Source organism: Simochromis diagramma, unplaced genomic scaffold (assembly GCF_900408965.1).
Source record: "Simochromis diagramma unplaced genomic scaffold, fSimDia1.1 OVJJ01000822.1, whole genome shotgun sequence".
Lineage (NCBI taxonomy): Eukaryota > Metazoa > Chordata > Actinopteri > Cichliformes > Cichlidae > Simochromis > Simochromis diagramma.
Window position 1 is genome coordinate 3809327 of NW_024387520.1, and position 14908 is coordinate 3824234.

At 41.3% G+C, this 14908-nt stretch overlaps 1 protein-coding gene across 2 annotated transcripts in view; it reads left to right on the top strand.

Annotated features, from left to right (window-relative positions):
- The window catches only part of LOC120725964 (protein RCC2-like), a 296282-nt gene that overhangs the window by 67620 nt on the left and 213754 nt on the right, over positions 1–14908 (top strand). For both annotated transcript variants that reach the window (XM_040019100.1, XM_040019099.1), the window contains exon 5: positions 12987–13099. In XM_040019100.1, the coding sequence (XP_039875034.1) occupies positions 12987–13099 (113 nt within the window). The remainder of the gene's footprint in view (positions 1–12986; positions 13100–14908) is intronic.

Here is a 14908-nt window from a genome sequence, read left to right on the forward strand (position 1 = left end):
CCTGTGGAGATCTTGTAAGAAGTGCCCTCAGCTGGTCCCACAGTCTGCCATTAGGCCTCTCCACTCTTTTTATCCCTAGACCTTTGAGACCTCAAACTGCCAAATGAGTTGAATTATGGCCAGTTATGTGGAGTGGACCCAGCATCACAGGGGAGAGGCTTGAGTCAGTGGAACTAACTACACTCCTGACCATTAAAAGGCAACCTGACACTGCCTCTTCATCTTCTGTCTGCTCTCAAAGGCCGACACCGCGAGCCCACGTCTCCAAGAGCAGAGACGGAGTACAGCTATTCAACACATGAGCCAAGTAGCCAAAACAAAAAGGCAGTCTGTCACCCAGGCAAAAGAAAAGCAATCAAAACACCAATCTTCTCCACGTTCATTAAAATTGTAAAGCTCTCCCTGCACTCTGTGTACTTTTCAATATTTCCTTTATCAATATATTCTACACATTTGCCTGTCTTTTACCCGTCCCTTTATTCTATTTTTTTTTCTCTCACTTTCTTGCCATCTTTTAAAATTTGTCCTTTACCCTTCAGCTTAGTGAGTGGGGCTTCAGGGTTATAACCATCGCAAGGTTAATTGGAGCAGCTTCAATAAACGTGCTAGCTACAGCTCTGGCTACTGTATGAAGAAGGCCATCTACTGTAAGTCAGGCAACCTTCAGATTCTTCAGATTCAGAAATTCACCCACACAGTCTTTAGTCACACAAATGCCAATCAGTCCAGCCTATGGTACAACCGTTTGCACAGACAGACACTGTACGCGCACACATACACACAGAGCACTGTATTTGATCTGTCACAATAACAGGGGCATCATAACATGATGGATACGGCCCTTTTTCCCCCCTCTTCTCTCCACCGTGCTGCCTCTCCCCTGTAATGTTGATGCACTGTGTAATGTTTGCTGTTGCCGTTGGCTGAAATGGAATGAGTGATACAACCAGAGGTGCTGGGATTACCGTGGGCAGAATTGATGCTATCTGTCCAATGATGTGTTATTTTGTGGAAGTGAGGCAACAAACCGGAGAGAGAAATGGTTGCAGCACTCTGTATGATTTTACAGTTTAAGTGGTGAAAGACAAATAGAATAACAGTGATATGCTAGCAGGGGTTGTAAATGGTTGAATAATTTTCCTCGATTTCAGCATTCATTTATCTTTTCTACAGTCCTTTGCGGAGCTTCTCGTGGCAGCCTGAATGGTATTTATCCCTCTAGTCTGCTCACAATTGCAACATCAGCTAGCTCAGCGCACATCTTTAGAGGTGAGGCAGGTTGCGTCCACGCTATTCCTCTAATAGGGGCGGCTCAGAAAAAGGTCAGAGGTAAACTAATGACACCTGCAACAGATGCTTCTTTCTGGGAGCCTAAGCTAAGACTGAGCATAGCTGGGCTTGTGGGAATAAAAGTGTGCTGCTTTGAGACTCAGCAGGCTGCGCCCGGGTCAGTCGCTAACCACTGAAAAGACTAAATTCAGCTCTTTCTGCCGATTTGGGGCACAAGCTGAGGGTCCGGGGCTATTGTTGTGGGGTCAGGTTAAAGCTGTCCAGATTGCCAGAGCAGCTGACAACCATTCATCACAAATTCAGCACCGCAAAGCTGTAAAGTTCTGCTTAGGTAGGTCAAAGGCTCTAAAGAAACATTTTAGATTTTACTTTCACAGTTGTTTGCGCATGCTGATATGGACTTGGGTTTGTTTTTTATGTTTTCTTTATTTCTATATATACAGGAAACCTCAGGTGAAAAACACAGCAGCAACTTCAACTATCAACTTCCTGTTTGTCCTAAAATCTAAATGTACATATCCATAAATGTCAGTTTTTGTCCAGTGATGGCTCATGAATTTGAGCTTTGCCTCAAGCACTGCTTTGACTCCTTCTTCTTCAGAGTTAATGTTCTGTATTTTGTACTGATTTCAGTATTGCGGGCTTTCAATACATGTCTTCACAAGAGTACCTGACCGACTTGCTTTTATAGTATATGCAAGTACTACATCATGCGTTTTCCGGCAGGCAGTGAGATGTTGTGCTGTTCTGTATGAGGGAAAAATTAAATAAGAAGGGCTATTTTTCTCCCCCATGTAAACAGCTGGCAGCATCCCATGCTTGCACAATTAATGGGCATCTAATTGGCAATAATCATTTTTACTTAAGCAAATATAAAGTAGGCAGTTGCCCCTGGAACAGACAGCTGTTGGTGGAACCTTCTGGCAGCATAGCATGGATACCTGAGGATGTTGATGATCACTTCTTACTGGAGGTGGTCCATAAACTTAAATACCAAACTGCTGGTGCACAATTGATTTTTTTTTTTTTTTAAACAAATCTATTAACGACGCCAGAGGATTTACAGTATGTAGACTACAGGTGTATCTGATGCGTTAACCATCTCGCACCGTCATACTGTCTTTTAACCTGTATTGTGCCATAAGTTTCTGGTATTTTATGGTGTTAATACATTACCTGGTTAAAATTCAGAGGAAGTAATCACTGAAACTGTGTTGTACACATAACAGCAACTTAGTTAAAAAGAAGCACACGCGCATTAGTCTCTGAGGCGGTAATGGATTTTTTTCAGTGATCATTTTTCAGTGATGTCAGGGACTTTTCAGACACTTTGTTTCCAACATATTTGTTGAATTCAGATTTTAAGGTCAGACCTCTGCAGTGTAAATCCATAGAGTTGTGATTTCATTCAGCTTAAAGTTACCCCATCAAGGTTGTGATTCAATAATAAAATGCTATGAAAAAGTACAGTGCTGCCAGAAAGGATGAAGCCTTGCAGCTGACAGACAAGGAGGCAGCGTGCAATGAATTAAACACAAAATTGCGTTTTTGCCATATAACTCATCTGGCCAGGAGTTTCTTAGACAGGCAGCCAAATAGGACATGTAGAAAAAAAAAAAAAGGTAAAAACGCTACTTCATGTGATACAGTGAAAGTCTCTTTGACATTGGCTTTAGGGTTCTTAATGTAATGCACAAATTAATTTGCATGATGAAGTCTCTTCTGCTTTAAGCCTTCCTCTTGATGAAAGGGCGAATGAGTGAGAGGAAAAAAAAGAAAAGAATAAGTGTGTGGGATACTGAAAAGTAATGTCAGCCAACCTTATTATGAGAAGGGAATGGATTAAGGGCATTGTTTGAGCTGGTAGAGGAGGTACCTTCCATACTGCTGCCTGCCATCTTATCTTGTCCCCCAACAGTGGTTTAATCTGTTGGTCGAGCATGCCTGCAAATAATTTCTGTCTGTCAGGCAGACAATGGAGCTGTCACCTTGTTGTGCATCACGGATTACTGTACTGTGCATTCTGCCCCGCCCCTACAAAGAGCCCTGACAAAGGACTTAATTGAATGGCTAATTTGTGTGTGTTCCATGTGCGAACATGCATAAACACGAGCTTCAAGTCATCACGAAATGCATGCAGACTTGTTTTTGCATGCATACTCCCATCAGTAAGCACTTGCAAGTGCAGAGAAACAACCGTTCAAACCCACACACAAAGCCGTGTGCGCACACTCCCTATAGGAATTTATTTTGAGGCTACTTGTTCATTTAGTCTGATGTCAGGAATTATTGCTTCCAATCCTTATGGCTAAACTGTAAACAAATTCAATGGACCAGATTCAATTAACTCTGCCTAACCTAACATATAATTACATGAAAGCACAGAGTGAGGAGTAGAAGATAATGGAGTTTTTTTTTACCCTTGAACCTTAACCCTACTTTTCCCATTTGTTTATCAAATTAATTTAAGCCAGTTGATTTGTTATGCTGTGGCTTAGATACATATAATCACCCATTTTAGCTTCATATTACACTTGTGCTTAGGCTAATTAATCCACAATGTTTATCACGCATAAACAGTGATGGCTTTGCATTATACATCTACAGAAGTAAGGGTGTTTTAATTGTTCTCAAAAATGTTAATTATTTACAGTCAGAACAAATATCCAAAGACACATCTTTTTTGAAAAACACTAGTGATTGACTTTGGATGACATTGGTCTTAATGGTGGGTAAAAAACAGACACAGAACAAAATGCCATGATTGGTTTTAACAAAAGGACAAATACATTTAAAAAAAAAGATTTTATTTAGTTTTTGAGAATAGAGTATAGAACTTCCCAGTGGAAAACCATGCTATCATCATTTTTCTGAGAAGGTCTGTGCAGGTTTTCTGAAGTGACAGCGGTGCTTCGTCTCATATGATGATGTGTTAAACAAAACACTGCCCACATGTTTGCCTTAAACTAAGTAGCCCTTAACTGCTTGGACAGACAGCAAGCTGTTGCACTTTATGTATTTGTTTATTTTCAAGATAAGGGGCCTCTTTTATGGATAAGCAGCTGACGCTTCCGCTCTGTCAAGCTGGGACAGGCTGAGGGAAGATAAAATAGAGTCTGTTAATCTGGTACTGGTGAGGAGAGAGAGCGATGTTATTGACCTACGCTGGCAGCAATGTGTTTCAATTATACACCGCCAACCATTTGTCAGGCAAGCAGAGCGATGGGCGGGGGCACGGGGTTCAGGCTTGGGTTAGAGTCATTCTCCATCACTTACGATGTGTCTTTGGAAAGCACTTTAATTGAATTACCCAATTTATTCTTCAAGCAACAATGCCCTGGCATAGACCCATCACGAGAGAAAATTAGATGCAAGTTTTAAACTCAGGCAGTTTACATGCTTCACATTTTCTTGGTGTACACATGGAAGGAGATGACTAACTTACGGTGACCGTCCAGAATAAACGTGTTTTGTTGATGTGAGTGCTGTGACTTTATCATGAAAATGTTATCTTACACTTTACACAGGACTTTTTGACACGCTGCATGTTTGTTGCTAGTCACCCTTGTGAACTATGTCTATTCATTGTGTGACAGGTAAGAAAACACCTGGTGCTTTGGCTAAGTGAGAAATTAGAAGGCTAATACACTCCAAGCAAGTAAAATTTAACTTATTGTGCAGGAGATGCACAACCAACCCTTCAATAGTGCAAATGTTTTGTTGCAGTATTTGCTCATTTGTACAGAGTTCACATATCAAATTAATTTGGTTTCTCATGCAACCGAATGTCTCCATCTGTCTTTTTAGTTAAAACATTCTGTCAGCCAAAGCACGTTGTCAAGTCAAGTTGCGCTGCTACAGTCATGTTTTCCTTTTGTTTCACTGCTTGCAATCTTCCAAGCAGATTTCCTTGAATATTTTCCCCGATATTTGCAAATTGCACGAGGTTGAGTGTGATTAATTCTAATCAAGTTCAATTTATTCTGGAAGAGCAGCTGGAAGAGGCCTAAGTGTTGACTGCATTCAGTCTGCGAGCTGTCTGACAAGATGGCCAGCCTGTCGATCACCTAAGCCCCGGTTCCAGGTGTGGTTGAAGGTGCTCATCTCTGCTGCATGCTGGCCTACTTGCACTCTGGCCCTAACACCTGGCCGTTCACCAAACTCTGATCGTCAGTTCGTCTATTTTCACGAAGACAAGCCTCGCTGTCTGCTCAAGCTCTCTGTGTCTAATCAACAGTTTCTCTCTCCCAGTATCTCCAGAGCTCATCTTGTTAAGGACAAAGAATTGTGGATAAAAATGTACTCTCTATAAGCGTGTAATGTACACCAATTATGCTAATTTGCAGCGTTGCAGATGGCCCAGTGTTGATTGCAGTTTTAGGATCAGGGGAGGCCGTCTGAAATTCGAGTGCGGGAGTCACGTGACACTCATTACTGCACAACCTCAACCAAATATCCCTTTGTCACTTGTCATCCATCTGTGCTTACTATCTTTGACAGATAAGACTATGCAGAACTCTAGGCAGCTGAAGAGCTGCACAATAAGCAACGGAAAAGCACTGTTCCTAGTTTTAATTGGCATTTCCCTAGTTTTGCTGTATTTGGCCATGTTTTCTGAACAATGAGTATCGTAATCTAAAATGTCAAATAGTCAGGGGATAAGATAATGTCCTAATGTAGGATTTTATTGCATTTTACAAAATAGACACTGAGAATACAGAGTACATTTTTAATGATGACAGTTAATAGAACCATCAAGATGTCTATTTTCAATTCTTTTCTTTGTCCCTTGGCGTCTACCTCGCTGGGATATGTATAGCTATCAACTCTCAGTATGCTGGCTCCAGGGGCAAGAAGAATCCTCTCGAAAATGCCAGTCCACTATGGGAACTGTGACATTCACGGCGTGCCAAGGTGTGCTGTGTGTTAGAAAAGCATGTGCAGTCAAATGTAAATTCATCATCGTCATCAGCCATGATGCTCTTTGTTCCGGCTATTCAGGCGAGTCAGTTTAGCCCCCATCTTCTTCTATGCCATGCTAAAGTGAGCCCATGCTGATGTTCAAATGAATGGAGTCCTTTCATGAAGCCATGGCCACTGAACTCTGGAGGCTGCACATAGCCCTAAGTCCTGCAACCTTTGTGGCAGGGGGTTCCTGCCAGGCATGATTCCTGTTTAGTGAATAAGTGGGGTAATTATGGTGCAGTTGGGGCCATGCAGCAAATGTCACCAGCAGATAAACAGTAGGAGCAACTCTTCCGTAAAAGCCTAATTTATCCACCATGGACCTCCTGTAGCCTGCAGATGAATTAGGAGCAGTTGGGTGTAAAAAACAAACCAGCTTCTCTTGATTTCACTGGAGTTCAAGGATGCATATAATTGGAGAAACACTAGTTAACTGATAAGGCCCCAGGTTAAACCTTACTTTGTCACACACCAAATCTCTCATGCTGGTCTCAAACGGCAGCTGCTAGTTTGATGTGTGTATGCCTGGCATGTGTGGGCGCCTGATGTGTTATGACATGATAGAGATTTAACTGTTTCAGGGTGCATAGAAGCTCTTTTCATAGCTGCATTAGATACAAAATGTAACTAGTGGAAGCTATAGGTTCAAAATGACCCCTTGCACATATGGTTTTATGTGTTGCTATTAGAATGTGAATCTTACACTCTAGCCCCCTCCTCTGCATCTCTAAAAGGAAACCACATCCATTGCACTCCATTAAAGAGTGCCCACTCACGCGTGACTACAGGGCGGCCTTTATAACATCATGAGCCTAGGGAAATGGGAGAGTCAGCGAGCGTCATTCCATTACCTGCTGAAATGGATGCCCCTGTATCTCCTCCTTGATTAGCTTTGTCTCGAATAACAATGATAGCTTTAAGTATGTCTAATTGAGGCTGGCCTCACCCTCCCTCTCTCTGTGAAAGTGCTTACTCATTTTGTCTGTCCTTTTAATAATTACATTATCATTTTACGCCCCTGCCGGTTCCTTGGGAAGTGTGCTGGCGCTTGTGTTGAAGTGAAAGCTCATTATTGGAGTTGAATTATGTGCAGTTTATTGATCCCCATGGTGGATTATGGTGCTCTAAGTTAGTCTAGACAGAATAGTTAGCCAGATGACAGAGAGGAAACATAGAGGCCCCAGGGGAAAGATCTCTGGGCTCAGTGAGCAATTAATGCCTGCCAGGTAATGGAATTTAAGTTTACACTAAATCCACCAATGCCTTGGCATTTGAAGTGCCTTATAAAAAAAAACATTAGCCTAATGAGACGGTCAAGGGAACGAGAGGCATTCTTAACACACATTTTCTCTGTCACACACACTTGTCCTTTTCTCTGTTCTACTCGATCTTCTGAGCTCATCCCACACACAACAGCGCACAAACAGCCAACTATCACTGCTCCATTTTGATGCTCCTAATAGAAGGCGTATTGGGATGCATTTTAGAAACCAGTTTTTGTTTGATTGATAGTGTTTAGTAGGCTCCATTTTAAAGACAGGCTTCGCTAATCTCCATCTTAGCCCCGGTGAGGCTGTTTGTGTGATAAAGCGCACAGTGAGTGGGGGAAAGGCCAAAGTGCTGAGTAAGAGGCCAAGCAGGACATTCATCTCTATAAAGCCGAGGGTCCGTTTTAAAGCTATCCATCATTATCTTGATGAACAGGGCACATTACCAACAGCAATGCCTCCTACCGCCAGGGCTAGCAGCGTGGTGTCCTTCAGTGGACTTGTAAGGACCTCAGTCTCGTGTGAAGTGACATTTTTTTTTCTGCAATGTTATGAACTTTTAAGTTGCATACTTGATGGTAAGCGGTTTACTTTCTGTCTCTATGTTCACCAGTTACTTGTAGATTGAGGTTTTGGGTAACTGGTAAATATGAGCTCAATGTGCACAATTAATTTTGGTCCGAGTCCAGTTAGTAAAGTTAAATATACTCTGAACAGCCACAACGCTTTGACCATTCACCACTTAATCATAATCATGTTGTTTTAGATGTGGTAAGATGACCAGTGATTTGAGTTAATACAGAGAGACTATGAAAATACCCCAATTTAGGATATAGGATTATTAGGACCAATACCGATATTTGGTCATTTCAAAATCGATATATGGGCCAATTTTTTTTCAAATTCTATTTTCAGGTGCGTAAAACATAAAATTTGTGGTTTTGTTCTTATCTATAATTTCTAAGATAAAATATTCTTGTTTTTTTTTGCTACAACAAGTCATGAATTACTTGTTTGCTCTCCTTACATCAGCTGGTTGTTGTGTTTGCAGTGTTGCCTATTGTGACAAAAGAAAATGAACAATGAAAGTGAACTGACATTACTGAAAATCAGTTTGATCATATTACAACATATCACCAGCAGGGTGTGCTAAAGCATGAAATTGTGTCCACCAGAGTGCCCTCTAGTGGACACAACTTGGAAAAATAAACACTCATAGAATGACTGAAGGGTGTTTCTTCCATCTTTTACCTTTTTTATTTTATCGCCTGTTATAAATGCTGATACCAGTATATTAGCAAATAGCTAACATCAGTGATCATAATACTACTGATGACCAGCAGAGTGTGCTGAAGCACCACTGTTAAAATAAATGTAAAACTGTTAAAGCAAGCCAAAGAGCGATTTTAGTGTGTTGCATGGTGTGTGTTATTAAAAATATTAGTTTTATAACTGCCATGACTCCATCAACCTTCAAATCAGCAGTTCCACTTAAAACTACCGAGCGGCGCAGTAGTCCACTTATAAACAATACTGATACGTATCCAAAAGTTAAAGCACGTGTCAGCAACTCACATACAAAACAAGTTTACCTCTCAATAAAGTTAATGCCCTTGTCACCTTAGCTGAAAAATGTCTTCAGTAACATGTGCTGGTATTTTGAGACATGCAAGCACAAACACACCCATCACTTGGGGCACAATGCCAGTTGCTAAACTCTATTTTAAATGACAGCATTAATGAGAAATATTGGATAGTCAGGCAGAATGCTGCACCTGTTCATGTAGCCTTGTACATCCTGAAAGCGAATGAGGACGCAAAGAGCTTTACCCCGTAACGAGGCCAATAACTAGCTTAAAGCCTTTTTGTGCATGTTGTTTGCTTTAATGTGTCCTTGGCTCATGAGCCTTGATAATGTTAGTAAATACATACAGGAGTGTGGTGAAACTGGGCTGGAATCCACACATGGAGGAGGAAGGGAGTGTCACCAGGGAGAAGAGAGAAAAGAGAAGTGGATGATTAGACTGGTTTTACTGCTCCTCTGCCGACCTAGAAAAACAGCAGACCTGACCTTGCATAGCAGAACCCTTATATATCTAATGATCTCTGAGTAGCTTAATGATACAATGTTTTCTCTCTCCCACTCTTTCTCGCCGTTTTCCTTCCCTCTCACATTGCAGCTTTTCTCTCTCTTTTAGCACAAGCTTTTGCACACGCACACTAGTCCACACAGACACACACAAAGTACACAGCCTTGAAAAACCCAGTCAGCAGTTTGGGCTCGGAGTCTAGCAAATGAGCTGTCCTATTGAAATAGAAAAGAGAGTGCTCTATGCTGTGGAAAATGCTGCTATGGCAAGGCTTACAGAAGAGGGACGGAGGGAAAATTACTTGTTCGGACAAAGAAACATGAGAATGTCCTTTCACTACAAATGTACCAATTTACATTTGGACGGGGCAGATTACATCCATTTCTTCTATACTTTATTTCTTTTTTAGCCCTTTTTTTTTTACCACCCCTACACCTCATTATCATTCATAAAACGCCACTGTAAGTGCAGCGAGAGAGAGAAAAAAAAATTCCGATTCAAAAAAATTACCCTATTTTTCATTGATTCACTGTTCCTTTATCTCGTCCTAGGTACTCCATTGGTTTTTAACGCTCCAAGTGTAGTTGGACTCCTGCAGTTTAATGGTGGTAGCACCGTTATACAGCTCAGTTGAATTGTATCAAAGATGACTAACCAGCCATAGTGCCATTCCTACAGCGGGGTACTAAATACTGTGTAGCAGTACAGTACACACCAATAGGAGTGCATTTTTTGAGATGATGGGTCTTCAGTGATTGATTTAACTCAGCGATCAAGAAATTTGACCACTGGGAAGTTTATTAAAAAAAAAGAAAGTACACATTCTGGCCTTTTTGTCATTGTATAGAAGGAAAACTTTGGCTTAAGTCATTCATTTTTGGGCTTAATTCCCTCTCTTTGACTACTTAATGCGTACACCTCCGCTTTGTCCTGGTATTCCCCTTTCTTGCTGCACGCAGTAATTAAGATTCCATTTTCCTTTCAGTACGAACGTTAAAGTGGAGGGTTATCATTGGGCTTCTGTAAGCTCAGCCAATGAAACACCTATAGTGACCTCTCTGATTTCCCCAATAGGGGGTCCTCCCTCCCAATAACCCTCTCCCCCTCTTGGCCATCTTGTTGTGTGGTCTCCTCTCTTCAGTTCTCTCATTACTCCCTGTGTGAAGGCCCGGGCGATGGGTGGCATGGGAGGAGTGGGGCGGTTGCAGAGGAGGGCTTCTGTCCCTGGATGAGTGAGTGTGGATAAGAAGTTGTTTGAATTCATAATTGTGCTCTTGTGAAGGGGGAGATTTGTAAAGCAAGGCTGGGTTCATTGTGTGGCAGTGCGGGTCCGGTGGAGGGTGCGAGCTGCTCAAAGCTAATGTAATCTACGCTATTAGAGAGGGTTAATTAGCTGCTGAACTGGAGCCTGAAGAGCAGGCAGAGAAGGAGAGGCACGCAGAGTGAGACAGAGAGAGAGAGAGGGAGACGGAGGGCGGGCGGGCAGTAGGGATAGAGAGGTCTTCAGGGAGTCATTAGAGACTGCTTGTTGTAATACAGCCACACAGTCAATAAGGCTTCTCCTCTGAGGAGTTAGAAGAAAGGCGAAGAAAGACATGGTGGGAGAGAGAGAGTTTCACACAGAGCTTGTGGACGTTAGCAGCTCTGCCACTGGACACATGCTAAGGAAATTCTTCCAACTTGTAACCTTGTAAAGGTTTTTACTGACAAAATCTGTCGTAAATCGATCAGTTCTCCACAAAAATGTATTTTTATAACACACCGTTAAATTATAAAACATAATTTCATCATTGGGGTCAACTTTTTTTTCTCTTCTTTTTTTTGCTTTCAAAACCAAAAAATTGCTCTGAAAAGTCAAAGTGTTTGGCTTCTGACTTTAAATACTTTAAATGCCTTATTTTTACTTTTTATTTATTTATTTGTGACTTCTTTCTGTCACGTCCTTTGTTATTAATTATTCCCTTTCACAGCTAGTAAGCAAGCAAACAAATCCCAAACCCAACCAAACAAAACAGAGATTGCACTCCAGGTTTCAATGTAATGAGTTAATTGTTTTTTTTAATCAATATCCTTTAAGAAAGCATGCGTAAGTGTTCTGAAGCTCATCTATTGACCCACAGAGTTAAGTACCTAGAGCAGCTTGGTTCATTTACATAGAATATGTTGTTGAGTTGAGATAAAATGACCACAGATAGAGAGCAGACATCACATAGTTTCAGTGAAACTTTGGGAATTCAATGTGGAAACTTCTTATTCCAGCATAGTGAGTGGTCTTATTAGTCTATGTTAACATCCACAGAAATTAAGAGTTGCAAAATTTCAGGATGCAAAACTGTTGATTTCTTGAAAATGCATTAAAATGCTACTAATGCTAAATATTGGCTGTAGAAACCAAACCTGAAGAAAGAATATCGTATATTCCCTGCCTGCTAATTGTTTACATTGAACACAAAATGCATCAGTTTAATTAGACTACCAGGCCTGCATAATTTTATGTTCTTTTAGTTTAGCTTCTTATGAGTGTGTAGAGCCTAGCCTTAAAGTAGCTCATCTGAAGCACTGCAGGCCCCCGGCTAGCAGTTATATTTATCACCGTGTCCTCCAGTAGTCCATCCTATGCTGCCATGAGTCGCTCTGAGCAAAACTTCGCTTAAGACGGGTAGTTAGTGTCTGCTCCCTTGACAGATTTAATGCAGATTAATTACTTTCCCTGGCCCAAGCAATCCATTTTTGTGTGTTTGTGGATGTTTTTAGCTTTTTTTTTCTTGACCTTGGGGTGAAGTAAGACAGAAAGACAGAGAGAGGAAGGAAAAAAAAGCCCTCCACACTAGACTTATACTCTCAATTTAATAGCCGAGTGAGGTGTTTCTCCTGCATCATCAGATCAATGGAGAGTAAATAGCCCGCACTTCTTGTTTCACAGAGCGGTATTGATCTTTTCCTCAGACTCGGCTTCCCTTTCCCCAGCATCTCATGTCTTTCAACCCCTGGGACTGTGCTGATTGCCATAGATTGGACAAGCTAACAAGCGCATGATGAGGAACCAGGCTTTCTTTTCTTCTCATAGGCTGTTTCTTTTTTTTCCGTGTGGCACTGGCATGAACACACTCGGACAGACATACACAGAGGGACTTAAAAACATCAGATCTACACAGCTCGGCACCATAAAGGAATATGCTGTTTCTTTCTTGTTCCCTCTGTTGTGCCTGTTGTTCTGTCTTCATCTGCACTGAGAGGATCTGCTGTAGCTGTGCCCGTCTTAGGGATGTTTGCCAGACTGATGGAGTATACCTACTTAACTACACAATAACAGCAACCCAGAGATACTCAGAGTGTTTCTTCACCTCACTGGGAACTTTATTTTTTTTTCCAGCTGGCACCGTGTTTGTTCCAGAATCTTCCATCATCTCTGAAAATATCCCAAGTGGCCTGCGGAGAGCGACACACTCTGTTTGCTCTGGAGGATGGCAGTGTGGCGGCATGTGGGTAAGTTCAGTGTCAGTGCAGCAGACAGTTTGCCGAAGTCCAGATCTGAGGGGGATAGGAGGAGAGATAAGGAGGAAAACCCCTCCCCACATTCCATCCAGCTGATATTATTGCATAGATAAATAAGGGTTTGAAAAATTGTGCGTGTATGAGGATACGTTGATGAGAAATCATTGGCTAATTAAACTGTCTGTGTGTACGGGAGTGCACTTGATTACATTTCTGTGCCTTTTCATTTCTTCCAAGCGTATAAAGTTGTAATAAATCTTGCTGGATGTGGGTGAGACAGGTGCATGTGTTGCTGTGTGACTGAGGATCAATAAGAAGTGTGTTTATTGAATCCAGCAGTCTTTCCGTAAGGGCGGGGAAATAAACCAACTGGAATAAGCGATCAGATGTGCTTTTAAGGCTCATTACAAGCCTGTGTGGCATATAGATCTGCTTTTAAACAGGACCTTAGATTGGCTTATGCTTGAACACTGCAAATATTATACAGTATCAAAATTCAGAACCATATTAGAAAAACTTTAAATTACTTAGCTCTCTTGTTATTTATTTCCATGTTTATATGGCAATATGAATTTTTCTTTAGGGTATATGGCTTTATGGTAGGCTAATAGTGCCTGAATTGAGCAAGTTGGAATGATTTTGTTTCACATTTTTCTGTCATTGTCTTCCTTTTTATTTCTTTTCTGGTAACATGAGCAGCTGTTTGACCTACAGCTTGTCATTAAAACTGAAGACAATGAGCATAATCACAAAGGGGAAAAAAAAACGTTTTTTTATCATAAATAATCAGGACAAATGTATGATCAAGGGCTGTGAATTGTACATTGTGCAACAACTGACTGAAATAACTAATATCTGATGTTTAACCAGCAGAAACAAAGAAAATCGTGAAATAAACATCAACGGTTTGGTGCTTATTCAGGCCATCAGTCAATCTTTCTATTAAGATGAGATGAGCTGTGCTTTTATGAAGCAAATTTAAATATCTAATTATTATTATGTTGTAGCTTAAAGGGGAAATCAAAACTGGTAGAAGTGACCTTGCCGGGCCTGGCTGTTCATATGCCATTGAAATAGCTGTATGCAAGTCTGTGCTAATAAACAGGTAAAAGGCTAATACGAAGAGTGACAGCATTAAGCGATGACAGTGCACTGTAAAAACAGGTTTCACTTAACAGTTTGTGCCATGATTATCCTTGCTGATGGTGACACGTATAAGTTTTACTAGCGTTAGATTCTGTCCTCTTCCAAATTCAAAATTAGACCTCTTTAGTATTCTTTGGTAAGCTATACCAAGCTAAATCATGACTTCTTTCCTTTCTTATCTTCTCAGTGCTATCTCACCTTTTACCTGTAGCTGATTTAACCACAAATAAGACGTAAATGCACTCCCATTCTTCCCTCTCATCGTGGCTCCCTGTGTTTGCATGTAATATTTTAGGCGACTCTGGAAGGGATGACAGTTCTAACTAGGCCTATTAGGTAACCCTCAGGGTGCCCTCAGCACTGATTTGAGCACCATTAATTTTCTATTATGGAGTGCTAAAGATGTGCCCCTGCACAGTCATTCACCTGGCTTATTGAGTCTCACACACACCAATTGTGGACTTTTCCAGGGCAGTGTTGCTCAGGGTTTAGTGCGACCCCTCTAGGGAGCTAATTTATTATTTGCAGATATTGATCTGGCAGGGTAGGCCAGCCAAGCCGTGGCCGATGTTGACTCTGCTCTGGCCTGTGGCGACTTTAACCCTTTACAGATTGAAGTAGACACACATTAGATGGAGGGTCAGTCGCTTTCAG